We start from the raw sequence: 26,266 nt of genomic DNA, 5'->3' as shown, positions 1-26,266 counted from the left end.
GGGCAAATCTGGCTGGAGGCAACTGCGTTAGCTCGAGGGGGAGAGTATTTAGGAGCGCCGCGGCACGGTAGGCGAATCTACGTTTTCCGGTCTCTAGTCGGGGTCGCGGTAAGTGGTAGAGGTGGTCTTGGCGAGTAGACCTTGCTCGTGTTTGGGAATTTTTGGAAAATATTCCGTGTGCGCGCCTTCCCGTGCCGTGCTCCGGGTCTCGTACATTCCGTGCGCGCACCTTCCCGTGCCGTGCTCCGGGTCTCGTACATTCCGTGTGCGCACCTTCCCGTGCCGTGCTCCGGGTCTCGTACATTCCGTGTGCGCGCCTTCCCGCGCCGTGCTCCGGGTCTCGTACATTCCGTGCGCGCACCTTCCCGTGCCGTGCTCCGGGTCGGTCGGACTCTGGTCCGCCGAGTCCAGTTCAGTTCCAAAAAGCGGCCATCAGGACTGGAGGGGATCCGGGTCGGGCGGTCCACTACTGCGCGCCAGGCGCGTCCATCGCACCGTCCGACCGGCGCGGCGGCCCGTCCCCAGCCGCGCACTTCATCGGCGCGGCGCATTTCACGCCAATAGGCCAAACACGACAGGACACGTGCCAGCTGCCTGGGTTGTTTTATTCAGTACGTTTTAAGCGTTGTGCTTTAGGTTTATAGGATACCGAATTGAGTTCGTTACTGTTGGCGAGGTATGCATGTCGTTTGACGGTGAGCTAAAGTTGTCGCCCGGTCCTGGTCAGTCTATCCATAATGTGTATTTTGTTTGATTATTTTTCGGAGCTTTTTTATTTAACTTGCAAATGCATATTTACCAAATGACCAACGGTGGTACGTATTGTGTTTTGGGCCCGGTGTCGGTTGGCACCCGTTCCTGTGGGGGTCAGTATGTGTGTCTGCTCTGTGAGCTGCCTCCCTGCCGCCGGCCGCGGCCCGCAGTTTTCCCTGACGCCGTCCCCCTCCGGCAGCTACCTGCTGAAGGCCGCGCAGAGTCGGAACGTGACGCAGCTCTGCGACGACCGGGTGGAAATGGTGGCGCAGCTGGAGATGACGCGCCAGGCGGTGCTGGAGGGCCTGCCGGTGCAGTACGGCCGGCCGCCGCTGCTCAGCGCCGCCCCCGCCCCCGCCCCCGCCCCCGCCCCCGCCGGCCGCGGTCGGGGGCGCGGCGCGGCGCTCTCGGCCGCCGCCGCCGCCGCCGCCACCGATCCGCCGCTGGACCGGCGCGGCGGCCGTCTCGAGGTGGGCGGCGTGGTGGTGGGCTCGTGGGCGGCCACGCCGTCGGGACGGGGCGGCCGGGGCGGCGGCGGCGTCGGCGGCCTCCTGCCGGCCGGGATGCACCACCACCGAGAGGTGTACGGCCGCTCCAGCCTGCCCAAGGCGCCCTCGCGGCGGCCGTACACGCCCAGCGGCAAAAAGCAACAGGTGGGTGACCGGAGCAGCAGCCATGAGATGGCCCTGACGTGCCACTCCAGGGGCTCAGGTGCGCAGTGTGCCCTATGGGTGGGGTATTTGGGTACCTATCGGACTGAGGCTAAGTGCGGCCAGGGCCGCCGGTGACGCCTCCGCCGCTGACGCGACGTGTGTCCGCTCCGGAGAGGCTGACCGTGTGTGTGACGTGTGTCCTTCAGTGTCCTCTGTGTGTCCTCAGTGTGTGACTCGTGTCCGCTGTGTCCGTTATGTGACGGGTGTCCGCTGTGTCCGTTATGTGTCCGTTATGTGACTGGTGTCCGCTGTGTCCGTTATGTGACTCGTGTCCGCTGTGTGTCCGTTATGTGACTCGTGCTCGCTGTGTCCGTTATGTGACGGGTGCCGCTGTGTCCGTTTTGTGACGGGTGTCCGCTGTGTGTCCGCTGTGTCCGTTATGTGACGGGTGTCCGCTGTGTCCGTTATGTGACGGGTGTCCGCTGTGTGTCCGTTATGTGACGGGTGTCCGCTGTGTCCGTTATGTGACGGGTGTCCGCGGTGTGTCCGCTGTGTCCGTTATGTGACTCGTGTTCGCTGTGTCCGTTATGTGACGGGTGTCCGCTGTGTGTCCGTTATGTGACGGGTGTCCGCGGTGTGTCCGTTATGTGACTCGTGTCCGCTGTGTCCGTTATGTGAAGGGTGTCCGCTGTGTGTCCGTTATGTGACGGGTGTCCGCTGTGTGTCCGCTGTGTCCGTTATGTGACGGGTGTCCGCGGTGTGTCCGCTGTGTCCGTTATGTGACTCGTGTTCGCTGTGTCCGTTATGTGACGGGTGTCCGCGGTGTGTCCGCTGTGTCCGTTATGTGACTCGTGTCCGCTGTGTCCGTTATGTGACGGGTGTCCGCTGTGTGTCCGTTATGTGACGGGTGTCCGCTGTGTGTCCGCTGTGTCCGTTATGTGACGGGTGCCGCTGTGTCCGTTTTGTGACGGGTGTCCGCTGTGTGTCCGCTGTGTCCGTTATGTGACGGGTGTCCGGCTGTGTCCGTTATGTGACTCGTGTCCGCTGTGTCCGTTATGTGACGGGTGTCCGCTGTGTGTCCGTTATGTGACGGGTGTCCGCTGTGTCCGCTATGTGACGGGTGTCGGCTGTGTGCCCGCTCGACAGGCCCGCTGGAGGGGCGCTGACGGCCTCGACTCGGACAGTGAGGAGAGCCTGCTGCCGGCCGGACGCGCCATGACCGTCGACCTCCCCGACACCAGGTGCGTGTGTGTGCGCAGACGGCGCCGCGACCGAGCCGGACCGCGGCCGTGTGAGCCACATACCACACATCACTCCGTGCAGAACAAATACGCATCGTAAAAACTCGGCATAGCAAACGGTATTATGCACGCCGCGCCCACTATTCCGGTGTAAACTAATCGCAGGATCACACTCAGCTGTACCACGCGGACGGTCTCGTTTGGCGCTGCGGCGTCACGCCGTGCGCCGCGCCCCGTCCGTGAGCCGGTCGTGTCCGCGCCGGTGCGTCCTGTGTGTCTGAAGGCGCCAACTGCGCGCGCCGTGGGGGTGGGGTCGGCAGCGTCTCCGATCGGCGGCCGCTGAGGGACGCCCTCGGTCCGTGGGCGAGCCGGCGGCCGCCGACACTGACAGACACCGGCGGCGGACCGTCAGCTGGTGCGCCACACGGGGCAGGACCAGCGCCCCCCCCCCCCCCGGCCCTCCCTAGCCATCGGCGACATGATGCAACCAGCAGGAAACGCACCATCCATTCATTCATTCATTGTGCCACGTGGGCGGCGAGCGCAGGAAGGGATTCAGCCGGGCGGGCGGAGCTGGGGGCCAGGCCGGCAGGCCGCGGCTGGGCCAGGGGCTGTGGCCTGTGGGTCAGGCCGGCGGGCGGAGGAAGGGGTCAGTCTGCCGGGTGACGGCCGATCGGACCCCGCTGCTGATGTATGGGTGTGTGGGTGACTGGCCGGCCGGCCTGTGGTGGCGCTGATAGGACCCAGCCTGTCCATCCCAGCTGAGGAGAGGAGCCCCAGTTTGGGGGTGGGTGAAAACTAACGCTCGGTAGTACCCGCCTCCATGCACCCACCCACACGCCGCGTATGTACTTACTTGCAATCAAGACTGGGCGTGTATAGTCGCGCCGTAGCTGAGTCCTAGATAGCCGTTCTGACCTGTACCCTCCCTCCTCTTGCAGGGAAGTCGGTGACGCGTCGTTAGGAGGCTCCGGTAGCGAGGTGCCCGGTCAGTATCAGGACGCGCCTCTGCTGCACGTTCAGTAGCGGCGCGCGCTGCGGTCAGGCGCCGGCCGGTGTCTGTCCGTGACACCGGGTGGACGGAGACGGGACAGGCCGGCCGGTGTCTGTCTGTGACGCTGCCACACCGGGTGGAGGGAGACACGCCAGCCGGTGTCTGTCTGTGACACCGGGTGGACGGAGACGCTGCTGTCTGTCTGTCTGCCACACCGGGTGGACAGAGACGAGACACGCCGGCCCGTGTCTGTCTGTGACACTGCCACACCGGGTGGACGGACAAGCCGGCCGGTGTCTGTCTGTGACGCTGCCACACCGGGTGGAGGGAGACACGCCGGCCGGTGTCTGTCCGTGACACCGGGTGGACGGAGACGCTGCTGTCTGTCTGTCTGTGACACCGGGTGGACGGACAGGCCAGCCGGTGTCTGTCTGTGACACTGCCACACCGGGTGGACGAACAGACCGGCCGGTGTCTGCTTGTGACACTGCCACACCGGGTGGACGGACAAGCCGGCCGGTGTCTGTCTGTGACACTGCCACACCGGGTGGACTGGATGGGACAGACCGCTGTCTGTCTGGTCTGTCTGTGACACCCTGTGGACCGGACCGGACCGGACAGGCCGGCGCCGGGAGCTCAAGGACCGTCTGCCCCCCGCTCCGGCAACCTGTGATGGACTGTCACTCCACCGGGATAGTCGACCCGCAAACCGACACGGAATTCCATAATAGAGCTCGCATGCTGCCTGCTGCCCGGGTACCGGCGCGGTTGTCAGTCGCCAGTGTATGATGTTCGTTGTTGTGTATCTCGGTATATGCGTGTTTCCTCAGAACGGGTTCGGTCAGTTGTTCTCTGGTGTCCGCCCTGCCCTGTTCGGCACTGTACTGACAGCGGTGCCCGGTGGCCGCGCTGTGCTGTGTGGGTCCGGGCGGGACTGTGTGCCCGGTGGCCGGGCGGGACCCTGTATCCGGTGGCCGGGCGGGACCCGGTGGCCCGTCTCCGGCCCGCGGCGTCAGTACCTGTCTCTGCGGCGCTCAGTAGTGCTCTCTGTGACAGTCAGTGAACGGCCGCCAAATCGCCAATGTCAGGATCGCTCGGGGACTGCAATAGATAATGTGACGCACTGGCCGGCTCCGGTGTTTGGTTGTCAGGCCCAGAAGCACCGTTTTGTTGAGTGACGCCGATGGCGCTGTTCGGTTGTGTACCTGGTGTAATTGTAGAGATTGTGTGGCTCCGATCGCGTCTGTGTTCGAGTCCAGTGGCGGCGGCCGGTGCCGTCGGCCAATTGGTGAGGGCCGACCAGAGGTGGCTAGTCCGGCCGCCGCATTTTTACGTCCCTGTTGAAATACAATGTCAATCGTCAGCGCGCCTCTCCCATCTCCCACCGGTTAGCGCAGTCGTCAGCCCGGGGAGGGGGTCCTACAGCCCGGAGAGGGGGTCCTACAGCCCGGAGAGGGGGCTCCTAGAGCCCGAAGAGGAGCTACCACCACAGCCCGGGGAGGAGCTACCACCACAGCCCGGGGAGGGGCTCCTACAGCCCGGGAAAGTGACCCTATAGCCCGGGGAGGGGACCCTTGCAGCCAACCTACAGTCCGGGGAGGGTTTCGTACTGCCCGGAAAGGGGGATCCTACCGCAGCCCGGAGGCGAGTTACCTAAGTGTGGAACTACCCAGCGCCGAGCCGGCCGGATGACGTCACACCACGGCCAGTGCCGGCGCGGCGGCAGACTGGCCGAGATTGGCATGGTCTTAACTTGGCGAAGAGGCATCGGACGCCAAAATTCTGCTGCAGCTATTAATCACATTTCATGCGTTTCTTCCATGTGTATGAGCACATTAGGTAGTCCTTCGAATACCTAATGTGTAGATGAGCGTACCTGCATTTAGCAGTGTGTGCTATGCTATGTGGATGGGCACATCCGACAGTCGACACACTGCGCAATGGATTCCGATATTGCTTGGCTGATTCTGGCTTTGTGTCTTCGAACGAACCATTGAAAGGGAGGACGTCATTTTTAAAGGTTGTTAGGTGCACTCAAACGTTTTAAGATAAGCAACTGCTGATTGAATTTCTGGCGAGGGTTGGTGGAACGCTCTGTTTACAAATGAGTATCTACCTACCTAGTACCTACCGGCTACCTGCAGTGGCAAATAACTGGGTCGCGGTCAGTTAGGCATGATTCACGAAGTCCCTTATCTTTTATTAGACTTATTAAGCCCAATGTGCAACATTTGCGTCTTTTCGCGTTGTATCGGGTAGCAAATGAGAAAATCTGCTTCTTCTCCACAGCCCTCATTTCAAGAAACCGTCCTTTTCCTTATCGCATCATTCCAGAACATAATTTTCAAACATGGGTATCTTCCCCACAAAAAAAAACTGAAGCAATTTCCTTCGGCTCCAATGCGCCGCTCGCCCAGGGAGACGGAAGTGTTATATTCTCGGCGGTCCAGTCTGCATTCTGCAGCACACTCAAACTTGGCGGACCCCCAGCGCACGACTGAACGATTCGTATTGTTGTGAGTGACTGTGACAATTCACTGGTGGTTTCGGAATGATTAACAGGCGGCGCAGCCCAGTGCCTCTTACAATGAATTACAGTGGCGAATGCACTATTGCAGAGAAGAAATGGATTAAGCAGATGCCCAACCTCGCTGTATTATCAACTAAACATTAGGTACGCTTTACATTTTAATCAGGCAATCATGTAAACAAACGACTTGCGAGTTGCGACCTTACATAACTCGGCAGAATGCCCCTGAGTCGGCTAAACCACACTGCATCTCTTCAAACCTTAAGTATTTTTCAATTTACCACTCAGCTATGCAACAGGCTTATAATTCACTGCTCAAGTCTCAACCCCTTTTTCCCTATCATGTTTTTGGCACCGTCAATCGCCATCTGCGCTGCCCACTGTCCAGCAAATAATCCGGCCGTCTCCAGTTCTCTGGCAGGGGCTTCCAAACTCAAGCGAACTCGCCGAAGTTTCGCCATTCAATGCGCAGGATCTGTACAATTGAGTTTGAGAGCCTCTGGGTTGGCTCGGCGCGCCTGCGCCGCGCCGTTGGTCCGGCCAAGTACGCGAGTGACGTCATGCTATAAGCGTCATCCCCCGACGAAAGTCACCAATCAGAGCCCTAGAATCGATTTGTAGTTCCACACTTAGGTAACTCGCAGCCCGGAGAGGGGTTCCTACCGCAGCGGCTGGGAGAGGGGAGGCTCCTACCACCACAGACGGCTGGTTCTTCAGCCCGAAGAGTATGGGCTCCTGCCGCTAAATATCCGACACAGGTAGATTGCACCGTCTGTGACCGTGCCCGCGACACCGGCGGTCGATGACGCCGGCGTGTATATCGATCTCCGCTGCGCTGCCGGTGCGGGACGCGTCACCCGGAGGCGGCCCGCGTCACCCGGAGACGGCCCGCGTCACCGGGAGACGGCCCGCGTCACCCGGAGACGGCCCGCGTCACCGGGAGACGGCCCGCGTCACCGGCCGCTGACGGCCCGCGTGCAGCTGCTCGGAAAGCTCCCGATTGTCGCTGGGGCCCCGGCGGACCGGGCTCGGACGGCCGCGGCCGGAGCGGCGCTGGGCGCTGACGTCGGCCGGGGTCGGCGATAGGACCATCCTGCGACTGACGGCCGGCCGCCGGGGAGTACCCGGAACAGTGCGCAGCCGCTCACGGAACCGGCTTCTGCGCGCCGCGCCGTATACAGCCTATCGGTGACTTTTGATATCGACGCTACGACATGGCGCGGGTAACGCGGTGAGCGGGTCAGCGGGGACACCTGGAACAAACAGCACGGCGAGGTCGCTGGGTCTGTTTGTCGCACGTCGCTGATGCCGTGTGTGAGTCGTCCCGCGCGCGAGCCTTCCCCGTGGGTGCGCGGTACGAGACCGCTCCCGAGCTGTCGGCGGAGTCATCGGCCATTATGTAATCACATAGGGACTTGTCCAGACCCCGCGGGTATCCATATCCGGGCGTGTTGTTATTTCTCATCCGCCGTGTTCGGGAGCGGCCGTCCTTGAGCCCTAATATCGCAACGTAATCTCTGTTTACGCGATATGAGCCAGCTACGAACGGTGATACGTCGCACTGCCGGGACGACGGAAATAGAAATTAATTATTTTCGTATCAAATGGCATCCGGATTTCATGTCTGAACCGAGCCTTTCGGGACACGGCCGTCGCGGCGGTCCTGGAGTAAAAATACACAGATGCTCTTCTGTGGGGGATGGTCGTGCCGCACCGCCCGTCCGCCCGCGGCCGGCTCAGTCGCAAGCGCCCCGGCTGGGCGGCCGTCGCGCGACAGGTTCATAAGCCGAGGTGTGCCGCCGCCGTCTAGACAAAACGCCTGTAACGCCGGCCCGCAATCCAGGAACTGGCGCCGAGTCGTGACCAGCCGCGGATGGAGCAGTGATTAGATGTCCGTCTGGCCGGGGCCGGCCCTCCCCGTCGGGCCCGGTTTGGCCGTGTCGCAGGGTGGGGTCATCGGCGCCGCTCCCGTCGCCGTATCGTGCCCAGTGAATTAGCCGAGGTGTGGTGAATGTACCGACCCGCCGACAATGAATCCACTGGGCGGCCGTGGCAACACGGAACAGCCGAGCTTGCCCGCACTGGGCCAGACGGCCCTGGCGTGATGGGCCTACCTAGTACCTATATGTAGGTGTATGAGTAACTATGTATGCTTTTGAAGCATTTGCGTCAATCCAATTGTGGCACTATACGAGGGATGGTTTGTAAACGGTAGTCGTGAGTCTTTTGAACAATAAGATGGAAGCACTCGTGCTAACACGGAAAACAAGCTGCAAAACTGAGCGGAGCACGTTTATAGGTAGGTACGACCCAGTTACCAGGTCGGACTTCATCTGAACTCGGGGCGCGGTGCAGGCCGGTTCGTGTGGTGTATACTTACGGGTTCCCCCAGCCGTCGCACTGTCGGCGACGGACAAATCGGTGTACGGCGCCGCGACACACAATACGACGCCGCCAGAGCTGGCTTCGGTCGTTTGGTTAGCGGCTCAGAGCAGACTGGCGGTCGGCCGGGCTCGCACGGTGACCGGCCGGGCTCGTACATACAGTGACCGGCCGGGCTCGCACGGTGACCGGTCCAGTTCGAGCTGTGACCGGCTCCGTCAGCGGCGGCCGGTCCGGGCTGCTGGTGCGGGCCGGCCCGCGCTCATGAGCCGTGGCTGGCGCGCCGTTCGGGCGGTGTCTGTCCAAAGGGCGCTGGGTGCGGCCCGGCGACTTTCGCCCGCACGGCACGGACGCGACGGTGATTCACGGCCGTCCCGTGCACTATCTGCCATCGCAACCGACGGCGATACGACCTTCGCGTGCGCCTGGCCATCCTTGACGGGGTGAAAGCATTCCTGACACTTGTATATGTCCGTGCGCTGTGTTCGGCGAACGGCGCTGCACTGGGGTTTTCTGGCGTCAGGAATGCTCCGTGAGTCCCGGTGCACGCCGACAGCGGCCACGGATCGGTTAGGAGCAGACGGCCGTCCGGTGCTGTCCGGGACCGGCGCGTCCGTGCCCAGCCACTGAGCGACACACGCCAGTGGCCGACTAACGGCCCGGCCGGCCGTGCTCGCCCCGCGCCGGGCCCGGCTGAGAGAGAGAGAGAGAGAGAGAGAGAGAGAGAGAGAGAGAGAGAGAGAGAGAGAGAGAGAGAGAGAGAGAGAGAGAGAGAGAGAGAGAGAGAGAAGAGAGAGAGAGAGAGAGAGAGAGAGAGAGAGAGAGAGAAAGAGAAAGAGAAGAGAGAGAGAGAGAGAGAGAGAGAGAGAGAGAGAGAGAGAGAGAGAGAGAGAGAGAGAGAGAGAGAGAGAGAGAGAGAGAGAGAGAGAGAGAGAGAGAGAGAGAGAGAGAGAGAGAGAGAGAGAGAGAGAGAACTGTCACAGAGAACCCTGGTATGAACTAATGATGTCAATAACAAACAAAAAAAAATCGAACTACCGATACCAAACCAAATACCAACCGGCAACCAGAACCGGGAGGGAACACCGAACGAAACCAAACCAACTTGGGAACATAAGGTAAATACCAAATGTAGGTATACCAATTCCTCAGTATAGGTACCTACATTAGTGAGGGTTCATGATACCGACGAAATACCAAATATAGGTAATAGGAATTAGGATTGAAATACCAAATACCGAGTTGGTATCGGTTTGGTATCAGTAGGTATACCAAAAAGTTTGTATTCGATTGACATCTCTGGTATGAACTATCGCGGGAGCGTCACACCCCGGTACCATCAGACACCCCGTACCATCGGAAGGTCACACCCCGTGGTGTCACCGCCGCGACAGGCCACCGCGCCGCGCCGCGCCGATGCGGTCGTCTGGCGTCGCGGGGTCGCCAAGGCCGTCCGTCGCCACCACTTCCACCCTGTCCGCAAACGGCCGTCCGTCGCCATCACTTCCACCCTGCCCGCAAACGGCCGGCCGTCGCGGCGGCGCGGCGCGTCTCTCTGCGCCCGGATACAGCCACAGCTCCGTCTGCGGCCGCGGACGGTCCTGCATGGCCGCCGCGGCGGGACAGCCGCCACTCCCGGGGAAAAACGGGCCCCGAGCCACGGCCGGTGCGCGGCCCGCACAGGTATCCGCCATCCGGCGGGCCGGACCGGACGGTCGCCGGCTGCCCCCCCCCCCCCTGCGACTGGTGAGGGGGCGAACGAACACGGCCTTGTCTCGGTTACCGGGAAGGAGCCGCCGCTGCGGGCGGAGAACGCTGTGCCTCCTCTGTCTCCGAGCGGCCGCTGTGTGAGCGGTTACCGGGGCCCTGTTTCACCGGTGATAGCAGCAAGCTACTATCAAATTGCGCGAGCTGACGTAATGTGATGACGTCATACTGCTGACGTAAGGGGCAATTCTGGCGCACGATTGCCGCAATATTGTTTTACGTCATCAGCTAAATGTTCGAAGTTAATGTCAAAATTTTTTCCTAAACCCAACTTCTTTTAAATACATCATATTGAAAAAATATATATCAAAAATATATATACTATCATGACTGCGTAAACTCTTACTTTTAGGCTCATACGTCACTTAATGCCGCCGCCAAGGTCGCGGCAATCGTGCGCCGGAACTACCCATTACGACAACAGTATGGCGTCACGACATGACGTCAGCTCGCGAAACGTGATAGCAGCTTGCTGCTATCACCGGTGAAACAGGGCCCGGGGCCGGCCGGGCTGGGCGATAAAGTGGGCTCACTCCCACCGTATGTCCGTACCGGCGCTCAGGACAGCTGCACTGGAGTGACGTGCTGGGCACCCACAAAGAGATATAAAACTCCACCCCTGCAGACGTGCTGACTTTAGCGTGTGTGCCTGTCCAGTAAAAGTGCAAGTGTGTGCGTGCTTACAATATTCCTGCAGCTTTCGATAATCATGCCAAGTACCTGCCTACTCTGCGTCCTTTCCATCATATATTGAGCTCTCACGCGTCCTTCAGGCCAATTGCCTGGCACATCGCGTCCGCTCTCCATCACCTTATCTCACGGTATCGCACGGCGGACTGGCCCTCCTTTCACCCCCCCCCCCCCCCGCCGCCCCCGCTGACGGCGGACTGGCGGTGAGCGAGCGGCACGCCGGTCCAGCTGTTCCGCCCAAACAGCGAGCTCACTCGTCTGGTGTCCATGCGGACGACAGGTGACGGGCCAAGCGACAGTGGAGCGGGTGACATGGGGTCGACAGGTGGCCGGCAGGTCGCGGCCGGCGTCTCTCACCTGGCCCCCTGGCCGGCCAGGGGCGCCGCGGCCCGCGACCGGCAGCCATGGGTGCGTCATCCCCCGATTGAAGTGTATCCGGCCGGCTGCGGCCGCCCAGAGGTCGTCGACTCCAGCATCGATCGTGGCCACGGCGCGGTCTCTGTCGGGCGGCGGCCGCTGCGTGCCGCGGAGGACCGCGCGGCACCGGCCGCGGCCGCGCCCCGACCAGTCGACGGCACGGCGGCCACGACACAGCCGCGGGGCATAAAAACAAATGAACATTGCAGCGAACTAAGCAAATTCCTCCCTTTGCCCCGGCAGGAATCGCTGGTGCGAGAACGCCTGCGTTGTTTCATAGGCCGGCTGCTGTCTGGCTATTCGGATGTCTCGATGCGACCCAATGATGGCCGGCCATTCCCGCGGCTTCTCTCACCGCACGTTAAAACACTGGCAGTTATTGATAACATATATCATCTGTGCGGCGATATAGGTACCTATCCGGTAAAGCGGCTTACCTACCTACGTGCGTATGCCCTTCGCGGGTGGGGGTGGGCGGACGCTGTGCTCTTGCCGTGCGGACGGCTCACGTGCGCGCGGCTCGGCTCGCTGCTTGGAGCGGCCGTCCCGCCCGTGTCGCAGTATCAGTGTCCGGGCCGGCGACCGCCTCTGATTGGCGGCTGGTCGATCGGCAGTCCGGCCGGCCGATAATGCACAATGGATAGCCGGCATCCATCCCGTCATAACAGCGCGGCGCGCCTCCGGTCGTCCGCAGCGCCGGCTCATGAACCCAGTCCCGGCCGCGTGAGAGAGCCGGCCCTTCGCCGCCGCTGTTTTTCTCAAAGTGGGCCTTCCGCAGTTTATCCCATTGGCCCGCCGCCGGCGGTCGGCCCGGTTGTTATGGTAATATGACCCGGGCCGGGGGAGGGCAGTCCCACGCCCCGCACGCCGCCGGCCGCCCTCCTTCCCAGAGTTCGCGCGCTTTCCGTGCGCGTAAACATGCGCCGGCGGCGGCAGGTGCGGTAGTACTCGCGGCCATTGGCCCTCCAATACGCAGCCTGGTCGTAGTAAGCGCTGATTGGTCGGTTTCCCCGCGGTGTTTGACCGCTCGCTGCTGCCAACTTTGGCGGACGCATAAAGTGCCAAAGTGCGCCAAGCTCGGAACTGGGCTTGGCGGTTAGGGGAGGGTGGGGAAAGACGCCCAGGGGCTTGTAATGTCATAAATTATTGGGAAATGACAATCGGGAACTGGGAAGCAAAAATTGGAGTTTCAACGGAAGCCGATATCAATTTTCTCCACAAAATACCTCACTTTTGTGCTTGAAAGGTTGAAATATGATAGCTTTCTTGCTATTAGGTAATCATTTCCTGAAGAAGTGCAAGCGGGGCATCTTCAACCCCAGAGGGTGGGAAAGACACCCCCTGGGGTTGGGTAAGATGCCCCTCCACACTTTTTAAGTGACATAGGTAAATGGATGGTAAATGGGCACGTGAATTGCCTGAACGAATCTGTTCCATTCGAGCCTGCGGTATAGACACTTAAAGTTCACATTCCCAAGATAAGTTTTTTTTTTCAATGGATTTATAATTAATTATGCTCAAAATTATCAGCAAAGAAAATAAAACCTTTTTATAAAAGAGATTATCTTCTACCTATATAGGAAGAACTATACCTATTCTATATAAAATATTGTTTGACGCGGAAGCATTATTACGCGTTGACCAATCGTATTGCGTAGCACAAACCCATTGGCTGTAAGCACTAAGCAGCATGCTGATTGGCTGACGATGACTTGGCTGCTTTCCTCAGCAAGGCACTCTTTTCGGAATGAGAAATGGAATATCTTCGTCTAGGGTGATCGTTGGGCCGTAAAAGCTTCTAATTTGTGCTAGACTTAGCTCAAGCTACAAAACTGCTATTCCAGTCCAAAACCCCATGATAAAAGTGAACTATTTCCTAGAGATCATATCCTACGAGATCATAAGGGCCCTAAGAAGTCATGAGGGATTTCAGAGGTCATCGTGAGGGCCATCATAGTCCAGCGCGGCCAAGCAAGCCTCCGTCAAGAGACTCGATGGCCCTCAAGACCATCGTGGGGACATCAGATGCCAGCACGGCCCATGGAGCTAGCGTGGAAGCTCTCAAAGAGTGTCATGGAGGGCCTCGGAGCCAATAATGGGGCCCACAGAGGCCGTCGTGAGGGCTCTCAGGACTCAGTCAGATGCCGCCCAAAAAGTCGGCGTATATGGGGAAGAGACCGACATGGCGAGCACCTGGCCGTATTGGACTTTCAATAGTCCCAAATCGGTTTTCGTCTCTCTTCACAAGTATGTACTAAATGATTCGACGAGTTCCTTGAATGGCAGCCCACGGATTTAGGGGGCGTCTTTCTCAGGTCAGGGGGCATCTTTCCCCAAGGTACCGAATTAACATTAAATCAATACAATTTGCTAGCATTAGGTACATAATTGCCGTTTTCACGACGGCCATCTGGTACACATTTGGTGCACACTGCACATCTGGTGCAGATTAGGTGCAGATTTGGTCAAATTAGGTTCAGTGTGTCTCTTTGTAGCTATCAGCTAGTGTAAAATTGACTTTTTTAGTTTTGAGTCATTTGTTCTGGACGAGACGCGTCGAATGAGCTCTTTTTACTTTAAAGGTCATTTTGAATATTTGCCTAAGGTCATGACTCGAATGGAAAAGGTCATGTTGCATAATGCATACCTATCAGTCGATCGGTATTGTCAAACTGGCAGTTGACACATGCAATGTGCTTCCGTCGCTCAAGCATGTCTGTATCAAGTTATTTTGAGAAAAAAAAAACTGCTGAAGACCTTTCCTGACCTAAGGTGACATCAGGGACATATAAAGGTGTTAACTGCTAAGTGCTAACCCTTTCCGATTCAGTGTGTCCTGTTTAACTATTACCTACCTGATGTTTGAGAGTGTTTATAATATAAGCCGTTTTCACGACGGGCTATAAGCTGGCGAATGCACCGAATTTGAACAAATCTGCACCTAATCTCTTTTATAACAAATATCTTCATATCATGAAATTATTTTAATGCTTTAGTCGTGAAAACGGCTATTATGACGTTCGTCCAAATGAGGCGCACTAATTCAATTATTTCCCATTGACATACTTAACTATAATGAAGAGGTCTCAAAATATGACCTCAGGTCGCCGATATCAAAATTCCGAGATTTTTTTTTTTACAATATGCCGGTTTCGGGGGAGCCGTACCTATGACCTCCCCGACAACCCATTTATGGACTGGCCCTCACCCTGGAACGCGTGACGTCACAGGTCGCGAGCTCGTCTGGACGAGAGGAGCGGCTCGAGGCCCTTTTCAAGTAAAGTAAAACAAAAGATCTGGCAAATTGCCAGCTAGTAACTTCCCCTATACCCCGACCAGGGCCTTAGCCTGTCGGGCAGGGTTGTGCTTGACTCATGAGTCGAGTCAGAAATTTGACTCAACTCTGACTCAAATGAGTCAGATTTGAGTCGAGTCGGATAAAATGTTGAGCTGTTGAGTTGAGTCATAGTTGAGTCGGACAAAAATATTAAGGCGTTGAGTTGAGTCAGAGTTGAGTCAGTAAAACAGCTTTGGACATTGAGTTGATTCAAACATTTAGGAACATGAGTCACCTGACTCAACTTTCTAGAAACTATATATATATATATATATATATATATATATATATATATATATATATATATATATATATATATATATATATATATAAGCTTTTCATACCCCCCGCTTAACAACTTATCCCTGGCTCTGCTGCCGGATTTTTTTTTTTTTTCACCCCCCCCCCCCCCGCTCAACAACTTTTTTATCTGAGTCAATTTTGAGTCAACTCACTAGTTGACTCAACAAAAAATTTGAGGCAAGTTTGAGTCGACTCATATTTTCATTGAGCCGCTTGAGTCATGAGTCGAGTCAAGGGAAAAAATCAGCTCCTTGTTTGAGTCAGAGTTGAGTCAGGGCTTTCTGAAGTTGAATGATGAGTCGAGTCGGCAAATTTTTTTGAGTCGAGCACAACCCTGCTGTCGGGAGCAAAATTTAAAAAAGTGACCGGTCTTGGTGGCGACCGGTCGTGCGCGCATCCCACCTCCGCCCCATCATCCGCCGTGTTCAAAACGCAATGTTCATAGATTTGTTTTTGATGGCAAATAGCTATTTCAGCGACATCAAATAGTGCATGACGTCCGTTGGGCGTTGGCATGGTATCAATTCGTATGAAAATTATACGCACTACTGTACCTAATCATTCGGGTGTTTCAAACTTCAGAATGTATTGTCATGACGCATGACAATACGTATAGAACGTATTGTCCTGACGCATGTGACGCAGGGCTGCGGAGTCGATGGATTTTAGGGTGACTCCGACTCCGACTCCGACTCCGGCTTAAAAGATCGACTCCGACTCCGACTCCAACTCCGACTCCGGACGATACTATTAAAATCCATATCATGATATTGAATTTCATATTGGAGATGTTTTTACCTTGTCTGAAATGATCCCTTGTGCGTTCCGAGGCTTAAATAGGGCATTAAAAATAACACGCATGATTAACAAGCAGGTTCTGGGGAATTCACCGTCTTCTGCTTCTTTTGCTGAAAACGTTTGTCTAAAACAGCAAAATGACCTTTTTCGACAAGATCTAATTTCGAGCGCAGTATCGTGAATCAAAACGTGCAGTGCATGACGGTGAGCCATTCAGCGTTAACTTTGACTCCGGAGTCGGAGTCGGTAAGATTTTGGCGACTATGACTCAAACTCCGTCTCCGGGCAGAACTGTCGACTCCGACCGACTCTAACTCCGACTCCGACTCCGCAGCCCTGCATGTGACACATGACCCATGTGACATGTGATGTGTTGAATGTACAGTCCACAGCAGAAGTAATGTGGGGTTTCAGTCATGGGTATATGTTCTGCTTCTGAAGCTTAGGAACGATTAGCCAGACTACAATGAAACTTTGAATGTAGCTTATATGTATCGTCACCCTTGCAGCTGCAACTTTAGCTATTGACATCTTCTTTTCGATCACTCCGCATTAAACTATCGCCAGTCAAAGCCAACCGTTGAGATTGGTAAAACCCCACATTACTTTAGCGGTGGGCTGTACATACCAATTCGAATACAATCGCAAATCCCAATTCACAAGCAGCTGTTTTCCCTGGGGGCGGATAGGTACATAAATTACGTATAACTAATACCATACTAATACCTATCCTGTTTCTCTTATCAACGCTGAAAGTTTCAAAGGGATCGTTCAGTCGGTGTAGCGATCGTTGCAGTCGGTATAGCGGGAAATCGAACTTTTTCTGAGGTGAGGCTTCTTGAAGTGACCCGATGAGCTGAGCTTGAGTAACCTTGGTCTGAAATTATCACATGTGTTCAGAAAAGATCCGTAAATGCAGGTGTACCAAAAACGGCAGCGCTCCACGGCACTGCTATTAAAGGGACCCTCCCACCTTCAAAAAAGTTAATGAATTGGCATGAAAGTGATGTCGCTCGGTTCAGAAAGAGCGAAAACGAATATCTACCAAATATCACCGAAAAATATTCACCGGTTTTCAAGATATTAGACTTTTACATTTGTTTACTTTTTTGGGATCTCCGCTTTTCTAGCGACTTTATTTTAGAAGTGCGGCGTTTGCGGCAGATGTTGCGCGCAAATAGCATATACCACCGCGTGCTACAAAACGTTTTAGTCAAACATTTAAAAATCGTTAGATATCTGCGCTGACGTCACACATTCAGAGGGGTATTCCTAAGCATTAGCCCCTCTGAATCAAAATGCTGCAATTTTGAAATTCAATATTTCCGATTTAAGGCATTTCTCGATGTTGTGAGTGCCGAAACCGGTAATTGTGAGCCAGGGACCCCATTTTGGCTATCTCAACTCAAATCTAATGTTAAGGTGGGAGGGTCCCTTTAATATTTGATGATGGCCGTCATCATAGTCGAAAGTACTTAATACATTTTAAAGTGCTACTTTTTTAACAACAAGGTAAGTACGCTTGCCCCGTACCTAGCTGTATATTGCGCTCGATGTTGACACTTTCTCGGGGCGTTTGCGCTCGGGGCCGGCTGACGTGGGCTGCTGGCGGCGGTGGCGGCTCGGGCCGCGGTGATGGGCAGTTCCGGGTGGCGGCCGGCCGCCGGGTGGGCGTGTTTTCGGCCTGTGACCGGTCAGAGCCGCCGCCGCGTACCCGGCGCGTGGGCTGAGTGACTGATGTGTTTCCACACGGAGTGAAGTGTTTACGCACACGGCAGCGCCACAGCATCCGGCGTCACGCGGCCGCCCGCCGTGGCCCGCGCTGTCACGGCAGGCGTCTGCAACTTTGTCTGCAACACGACACTTTGTGGACCAATGCCGCGGAATGCGTAGGGGAAAGTGGGGTAAGACGGTCAGGGTAGGTAAGACGGGCACCCCTTCTGCAGACCAAACCAATAGCGCTACGAGCGAGAAAAATTAAGACCAGAATTGCCTTTCCCACATCTACACACCACCATTGAAGTCTGATTAATTTGTGTTCAGTCGATAATCTTTTATTTTGATTTCTTTAAAACACTCATTTCATTGAAAACATACATAATGTATTGTGCAATCTTTAGTGTGCAACACTATACAGTTAAAAACTCGTAATCACTTGTAGTACACTCATATGCCACCAGTGTTCATTTACCACGGATTTGCTTTGTCTGCATCAAATTGTCCACAGAGAAAAAACGTGCTGAACTTCTGACATTGAGTTTGGGCCTTGGGGTAAGACGGGCAACTATGAATCCAATGGGTCCGTAATGGTGAAAACATTTTTGTTGCTGTAGGAAAAAAGAAGCATTTCTAATAAGAATATGTTCGATTCCCATACTCACAGACATGTTAGCAATATTCCTTCGGCACAGTTTATTCTCGAATAATGAATGTGAAAAACGATTCTACATGGCTCCTAAACTAGGGCCTATATATACGAGCATACGCCTTCTGCACGAAACTCGTAATATACTGCCATTTCCGAAGCACTTGAGACCAACGAGCGACTGTATCAATGCGGCTAATCTCGGGCATTTGTTGCGAACTGTGCTGGTCGGTGAAAGAAGCTGGCCGTCTTGCCCTACCCAGGTGACCGTCCTACCCCCTGGGGTGGGGTAAGACGGGTTTTCGCAAGTTTTTGCAAAAGTAGCTGCAGTTTATTTGTTGAAGCAGGTCTAAGTCTCATCTTCGAGCAAATGGAAGTAAAATGTCTAAAAAAAGGTTTTCACTCAGTTTCCCGTTTCTATGATGTTTCTAACCGGCCGAAAAATGGCTCCAAAGTTAAGGTGCCCGTCTTACCTCACTTCCCCTATACATCTCCACAACAAACCCAGTCATCCCTTTATAGCACACGGTAGCCACTGAAAAGACGCACATCATATCATCGACTGTCCACTTCTCAACTAGGCATCTGGCAGGATTTTTTCATTTTGATGTTCAGGCTTCTGAGAATGCAGAAGTCACGGAACAGTGGGTTGAAAATGTGATTATTATTGTGTGCAGTACATAGACGGCAGTGACACCAACATCCTTGTTGTAGTTGTTTCCGACATCACGATTAGGTACCTACTAGGTACATGACCTACCAATTGCACATTTCATAATTCACATGCAAATGCAATGCGGATATGACATGTAGGCGGTCTTACATATGCATAATCTGACAAATAACGAGGTCAATAACAATGGTGTCTAGCAAAAGCTGGTGGGAGTTGCCGTTTGAAAACCAAGCCTATCGAACCAGTGGCACGCTTTTTTATTTTCGAAGTTGTTACCGGACTGAGGTAATATCACTTGGTCTCGCATAAAGTTTGTTTTCGACTTTTATGACCTCGAGCCCACTTAGTCATGTTTCGACCACATTGAGGCTCGATTTAACTGTATATACTCTGCATTATAGGTAAGTACCTACCCTACATACAGGGTGTCCCATAAGTTCCTTCTCACCTAAATTTTTCTTTTAGAGGCTCTCTTATTTAAAGCCACGCTTAATTTATTTTGTAACTGAGCTTTTGGGGTTGCCATGGCAACTGTGAATGTGCTCCACGGTAACTAATTCGTCTAGACAAAATATTTTTTGCCAGAGAGTTCACTTCCTGTGGAGACGGCTTACGCCGCAACATAGAGGTCTCCGATACGGGAACGTCTCGGTATTTAGTCCGCACTGGGCCATTCACAACGGTTGAGGCCTGAGGGTGATTGAGGCCATCCAGTATGTAGCCAATGTCTGTCGCTAACTGGACGCACAGTCAACAAGTGACGCCGATGATTTGTCGGGAGTCAATCGCTGCAAGTTTATGCTCTTTTTTTGTCAGCTTTCACGAGTGAGCCATGTGGCCAAAACTGTGTGGCGCCAAAATGGCCGTCAAAAAGGTCTTAGCGTTAGAAAGTTGGTAAACATGCTTTCAGGATGCATTACCAGCTGTCGAAGAGTATCATTTCAGGGTACCTAACTCAAGGTGACTTAAGTTCTACTTACCGGAGGGCTCAAAACAGTCAAAAACGTCTTAAAATGGCCAAACATGTGTTTCGTTATGCCTCAGGCTAAAAAAACTGGAGGGCCGATGACATCAATGTGGTCATCTGGACTACCTAGTCCGTGCTCGAGATAAAACACCCGTCCAAACCCCAAAACGGTCCCATATGGGCGACGGAAAAGGCCTTTGTGTCATCCCGCTTTATTCCTATGCAAAAGGCCAGGGTCACGGTAATGTGGGGTAATATGCGTCCAGACACTGATCACGTTGCGATTGATACTCCAGAAACAGTCTTGGGACGCAGAATGCTTCTCCAAGAAGATCTAGGAGGAGTTTCAGCTTTCTAGCTTAGCTCGAACCGCAAGTATGACCACATTTTTTTAGGAGAAAATGGCATCCGGGAGGTCGTAGGCCCATCTTCAAGCAAGACAGTGCATCAGTGCACAGGTCAAGCAAAGCTTAGAAGCAGTGCCAGGAGACTGTGATAGGCGTCTGTGGCAAGATCACATCCCAGGCAACTCATCGGATCCAAATTTCATAAAAATGTGTTGGGAATATTGAAATCGAGGTTCGTCGAAGCGAAGCGGTGTTCCAGCATTGAGGAGCTCACGGCCCATGCCAAGTCAGTCTGGGCTAACTTCAAGCCTGCTACGCTGCCAAACATGCCGGTTGGCATGTCGCAGCATGTATTCATGTGTTTGCCTATGAAATGGGGAGCACATTGAGGGATTATAAACATATCAAAACGCAATGTACTCTGTTTTACATGCAATTATAAGGTGAGAACGAACTTATGGGACACCCTGTACTTTTCCGTTATCCGTATCCATTCCATATTCCTGACCCCATACCCATTCCACCGTGTTCTCGCCCAGCTCGCCAAGCTCGCCCCGTTTCCGAACTCTTAATTCATTATTCAATATGACATCGGATATGGACGAACAATGATGCACATTGCACAGACTCGAAACAGTCATCACTGATCTCTATTTTAGCGCCCGTTTCCGTCTGCCCTCCAGTTTGGCGGATTAATGCCCAGCCTAGGCGAATATGGCCACCCAGCCTCAGTGAGCTCCCCTGACGCTCCTGTGCGAAAGAAAGTAGTGCCCGTTTCAACTTGAATATACGAAAAACTGGTGCAAGTCTGATGCAATTAACTTCGCAACCTCGAAATCCGACATGGGTTCGCACTAACTGGGCTCCTCAGGATGGCAGAATGTGACCAATCGTGCGCAGACAGTGTGTAACGTGCTGTGTAGCGCCGGCCCGCCGAGCCGGCGAGGTCGCTCGGCGCGCGCGCCCGCCGCGCCGGCCGACCGGGGCAGCCGGCCGGGAACGACAGTTGGCGTTCGAAGTTGGTGGGCGCCGGTCGCACGTGGTCGAGCTGCTGAGCGAAGCTCCCATCCGACCCAGTTTAGTGCGTTTCGAGTATGCTGAGCTCTAAGGCGTATAAGATTCCGTTCAGCATGCCACCGTTACCGAACTGCGGGAAGATGGGTCTGGATAAGCCTGCCGGTAAGTGGAGCTTCCCTGGTTTGCACCTTGTGCGTTTGTACATTCTTAGGTATGCGTTTTCTGTCACCTGTGACCCAATGCATGGCATCTCCCCAGTCTCCCGTTTCCTCCCGCAATAAAAAATGTAGTTAATTGTGTTTCAGTAGCATTTCCCTTTCCATAGTTGAAAGTACCCAGACCTCGGAGCAACTCTTTTTATACCGCCTGACTTTATTTTTCCAATTAGGTAAAGAATAATCAGAATGTTATCCTGGCTATTTCCAAGATTCCTATAGATATTCACAGCGCTACCGTAAACAATCCGAATTGCGAACGCATGGAACAGCATTTTGCTCGCTGCCAAAGAGCGTTTGTCCTCTAGGATACCGATTCCTATTTCCTCGCGATAATCTCCGAATTTTGACGTTAGCCAGGCTGGGTCGCTCTGATAATTCAGGAGGCTGTTTTGAACGAAAATCCCTTGCCTATGGGTTTATGAGCGTTCGCTGTAGGTAAAGGTTCTGTCTGTGCCGTATGCTGCCTAGCCGGACGGGATGCCGTGCTGGATCTGGGTGTTTTCGCAAACGGTTTCTAAAGGCGAATGTGGTCTTGGGAGCAGGGGCGATATCCCTACTGAGTTCAGCCAGTAGTTCAGCCATAGTCTCGCAGCCAAGTCTGGAGATGGTGCTAATATAATCCAACCAGAGCGTGCCCTCCCAGCCGGAGAACTATGACGGAGCGGCCCGAGACGCAGGGCGCCTAGACGGGGTGCGCACTCGGAGCGCGTTTTACGTAAGGGCCCGCCCCGCCGGGTGACGGTTATGCAAGTCTCCGTCGGCCGTATCTCGGAATTTCCGACCTTGCGGGGGCCGCGGCCCCGGACCGGAGACCAGGAAGGGAAGGGCCGCCGTGTCAGGCACGGGCCGGGCCGGGCCGGGCCGGGCCGCCCGCCGTCATGGGCTGCGGCGCCGGCCCGGTTGGGAAACGAGGTCGGCCCGTCGGCCGGCACTGGGTCGCCGGCGCCGGCGCGGGGGTGGGAGAGCCCGCGCCGGCCGCCTCCCGGTGACCCGCCTCAGGGTCGCCCGTTCCCGTCTCCGGAGAGGCCGCAGCTCCCGGAATCCGGCGGCGGGCTGGCCGCCTTACGTAAGCGCGGGGCAGCCGGGACGGGGACGGCCTTGGTGTCGCGTGCTGGCCGGCCGGGCGCGGCCCTCTGGCGGCCGGTGGCGCGGCGTCTTGGCGGGGGCCGCCGCGCCGCGCCGGATGTGCCCAGTCAGCGGCCGCTCGCAGAATTCCCGGCTGACGTCACGCGGCGCGGCTAGTACGGCGGCCGGCGCCGCCGGAGCGCCAGTCGTCAGCCAGCAGCGAGTCGGTGCGGACGTGCAGCCGCGAGCTCCCCGACGTGAGCCAGCGAGCCATAGCCAGACAGCGAGTCGGTGCAGTGCGACAGATATGTGGGACATATACACGGAGGTGCAGACCGGAGTGTGCGGCAAGATGCCCATGCAGGCCAAAGGTCAGTGGAGTGGACTTGGCCCGCAGCTGGCGGCGCGCTGCTCTATCCAGTGCCGCGGCACTTGGCGTATCCGGAGCCGACCTCAGCTCACGGCATTGGAACTTTGCCCTGGTGCCTTTTGGCATTGCCTGTTAGCTCATCTGGCATCAGTGGCTCACAGCAGCATTCGGTCTTGCATTCGAGAAGCTGTTTGCCATTATACTTATTAATTTCGGACTTGCATATTATTTTACTTTCAATGCTCGAACATTTATCTCACTCATCCTATCCCAAGACTTTTGGTAACAATCCTCTTTTGTCATGCCTATAGCATTCCATTTTCCGTTTTGTTTGGGATGTGATCCCTTCCTTGCTTTTACCCCGCCAGATCCTTGGCCACCAAGTTGTGCCGTCTAACGCACAGGGCCTAAGCCTTGTGGCTGTGCTGCTGCCGTCAACTGACCATCTTCTCTGTCCTTTGCAGAGCAAGTCCAGCGCCACCAGGTGCCTTTCCAGACGGCCTACACCGTCGGCAAGGTGCTGGGCAAGGGCGGCTTCGGCACAGTGTACAGCGGCATCCGCAACCGCGACCGGCTGCCGGTCGCCATCAAGCACGTGCTGAAGCGGACCGTCACCAACTGGGGCACGGTGAGTAGCGAGTTCTGGTGTCTGTCCCTCCCTCTCCGCCGCCATGAAGCGCGCTAGGTCCGGGAAAGTCTGCCTGGATTGAGTCTGTTGGGCCGGCCGTCGGCCGGCCGGTGGTGAAAGCCGCCTGGGATTGCCGGCGAGTAACGGTCCGCCGTCTGCCATGTCCGCTCCGTGTGCCGCCGTGCCTGACCGCCGCGCTCCTTCTCCGGCAGCTCAACTACCAGCGCGTGCCCATGGAGCTGGTGCTGCTGAAGGAGGTGCAGAACGTCACCGGCGTGGTGCGCTGCCTCGACTACTACGAGCGCCACGACAGCTTCATCCTGATCCTGGAGCGCCCAGACAACTGCATCGACCTGTTCGACTACATCTCGGACCGCGGCGCCCTGGACGAGCACGTGGCGCGCAGCTTCTTCAAGCAGGTGGTGCGCACCGTGATGGCCTGCCACGCGGCCGGCGTGGTGCACCGCGACATCAAGGACGAGAACATTCTGGTCGACCAGCGCACCGGCGAGCTGAAGGTGATCGACTTCGGCTCGGGCGCGCGACTCAAGGAGGATCTCTACACAGACTTTGACGGTGAGTTGGGCTGAGCGGCGTCCGCACAGCGGCCACGGAGCTGGCCGAGTTTCGTGCTAGTGGTTTCCGCATTGGCGCTGCAGCGCCCGGGGCAAAAACTAAGTGTGCCAAGGCGGCGTTTTTCTTTCGCCAGTAGCTGTCTGAGCGCCGGCGTGGGACCGAGCCTGGCCGGCCCGACGGGACGGTTGGGGGGAGGGGGGGAGCGGTGTCGGCTCCGGTGACTGGGCTGACCGCCGGCCTGTTAGGGTAGGACAGGGAGGGAGGGAGGGGCCAGTGCATGTGGCCAGCACATGTCGGTACGCACCAACTGGGCAGTGGTTTGACGTCCCCTCTCCGCCTTTGCAGGCACCCGCGTCTACTCTCCGCCCGAGTGGGTGCAGCGGCGCTGCTACCACGGCGTTCCCGCCACCACCTGGTCGCTGGGCATCCTGCTCTACGACATGGTGTGCGGCAACATCCCGTTCGAGGAGGACCACCAGATCATCCGCGCCGAGCTGGCGTTCCGCGGCGGCGTATCGGCCGAGGTGCGCGACCTGATCCGGCGCTGCCTCTGCATCCGGCCGCAGGACCGGCCCTCGCTCGAGGAGGTGATGCGCCACCCGTGGATGGAGGCGCAGCTGTCCAGCTCGCCGCCCACCGACATCCCCACGCGCCGCCTCTCCGGCTCGCTCAGCTTCTCCGACAAGAGCACCTCGAGCCAGGAGAGCGTTTGACGGCCGTGCGTCGGTAGCCGACGGTGAACTAGCTCAGTAGCGGCGCCGCCGGTCCGGCGCCCGCGTCGGCCCAGCGCGGCACGCCGCCGTCGCGCGGACGTTAAACGTGCATCATCCTCGCATCGGGCCGTCCAGTGGGCCGCCCTGCCAATGCTTTAACGGCCTCCGGCCGGCGGCCGCGCCGCCATGTCTCAGTGTACATACCATCGCCGGCCGCCGGCCGCGCCGCTCTCATCCCCATCGTTTTATTATGTTCCTAGAGGCGGCGCCCAGGCCGTCGCCGCAGCTCACCCGGTCGTCGAGAGAGTGTCATCTCGTGTGTGCGTGTGTATATTTATTTCTATATTATTGTGCGAGGTGGTGTGGTATGTGCGAAGAGTGCCGTTGTTGTGTATTGTACATATCAGCTGGCGACTCAGGGCTCTGCGAGGCCCGCCGGTTTGCGACCACTGACGAAGCAGCGCGGATTCCTAACCTGTGCCATGACAGAGCACCCGGTGCCCATTCGCGCCTCTAAATCGTGACCGCGGGCGTCGCCCGATTTTAGCATGCCAAAGATGTCCCCCAAAGTCAGGCCGCGCGTGGCCTGCGGCGGAATTCGCAGCCGGCCTGCGGCGGCGGCGCCGGTCGGCCCGGCGCCGCCGCCTCGTCTGACATCGCGATCGACGGCTGCCCAGTCAATTCGCGTCTTCATAATTTTCAAGGGCATAAAGCCCGGCCAAGTCATGGCCCGGGCCTGTGACCAATAGCCGAATTTGTGCGTGTGTTTGTGATGTACATACGGACAGCTACCAGAAGACCTATTTTTATATAGTAACGGTGAAAAATAAATGTACGTGTATTATCAAATGTTTTCGTGGATGGACGGACGGGCTGATCACGAACGAAAGCCGGGAACTGACCATAGCACAGCGCCTTGGTGGGACCGGGAAACTGACCACAGCACAGCGCCTCGTTGGAGGCGGCCAAGGGCGGAATCGGGTCCCGTCAACAGTCAATGCGTTCGACGGAGTGGGTCCGTTTCTGCACGTATCGGCCAGCACAATGGCACCGGTGCCGATCTCTTAGCCGCGCCGTCAACATCGAGCGGCGGGTGGAGCCGACCCGCTACTCGGCTGCACGGCGCGCGGACGCCACTAACGGACCTCTGACCATGAACCAGTTCCGCCGAACTGGACCGATTGGGCCGACACCGCGGCCTGCCATTCGCACACTGACTTTCTCCGACCACATGTGAACCATTCATTGGGAACTACTGTATGGATTTTGTATGTTGCAAGGTAGGCGCACCAAACGCGTTGACGGCGTCTGTTGGGTGTCCGGTGTGCTGCGCGGCTGGCTGTCGCCACTGCGCCATAGCTGGCCGCAGAGGCAGGTAACGGTCGCCGTCGGACCGGAGCTGGCGCGGGCGTCCCAGCCGCGGTCGGGGGCTCCGACGGGAGGCGGCGCGGCCCTGACAAAT

The 26,266-nt window shown here is 56.4% G+C and overlaps 2 protein-coding genes across 7 annotated transcripts in view; both read left to right on the top strand.

Annotated features, from left to right (window-relative positions):
* The window catches only part of LOC122390767 (constitutive coactivator of PPAR-gamma-like protein 1 homolog), a 41,816-nt gene extending 38,143 nt beyond the window's left edge, over window positions 1-3,673 (top strand). The window contains exons 14-17 of the mRNA XM_043384023.1: window positions 953-1,125; window positions 1,333-1,406; window positions 2,553-2,647; window positions 3,589-3,673. Of these exons, the coding sequence (XP_043239958.1) occupies window positions 953-1,125; window positions 1,333-1,406; window positions 2,553-2,647; window positions 3,589-3,673 (427 nt within the window). The remainder of the gene's footprint in view (window positions 1-952; window positions 1,126-1,332; window positions 1,407-2,552; window positions 2,648-3,588) is intronic.
* A 17,296-nt stretch (window positions 3,674-20,969) lies between these two features.
* On the top strand, window positions 20,970-25,648 carry LOC122390776 (serine/threonine-protein kinase pim-3-like). Of its 6 annotated transcripts, none has more exons than XM_043384043.1 (5): window positions 21,217-21,396; window positions 23,352-23,515; window positions 23,728-24,091; window positions 24,437-25,403; window positions 25,441-25,648. In XM_043384043.1, exons 1-4 carry the CDS (start codon window positions 21,312-21,314, stop codon window positions 24,802-24,804), a joined length of 981 nt encoding a protein of 326 aa, XP_043239978.1. In that variant the 5' UTR covers window positions 21,217-21,311; the 3' UTR covers window positions 24,805-25,403; window positions 25,441-25,648. The 6 variants fall into 6 exon arrangements, with proteins under 6 accessions (XP_043239979.1, XP_043239978.1, XP_043239977.1 ...); XM_043384042.1 differs by having other exon boundaries at window positions 24,437-25,407; window positions 25,442-25,648; XM_043384039.1 differs by lacking the exon at window positions 21,217-21,396 and adding an exon at window positions 22,711-22,888.
* Window positions 25,649-26,266: the final 618 nt, after the last annotated feature.

The sequence above is a fragment of the Amphibalanus amphitrite genome, unplaced genomic scaffold, assembly GCF_019059575.1.
Source record: "Amphibalanus amphitrite isolate SeventyFive unplaced genomic scaffold, NRLGWU_Aamphi_draft 000408F_arrow, whole genome shotgun sequence".
NCBI lineage: Eukaryota > Metazoa > Arthropoda > Thecostraca > Balanomorpha > Balanidae > Amphibalanus > Amphibalanus amphitrite.
Note: the sequence above shows the minus strand (reverse complement) of the source record. Positions and strands in the feature narration are given on the sequence as shown.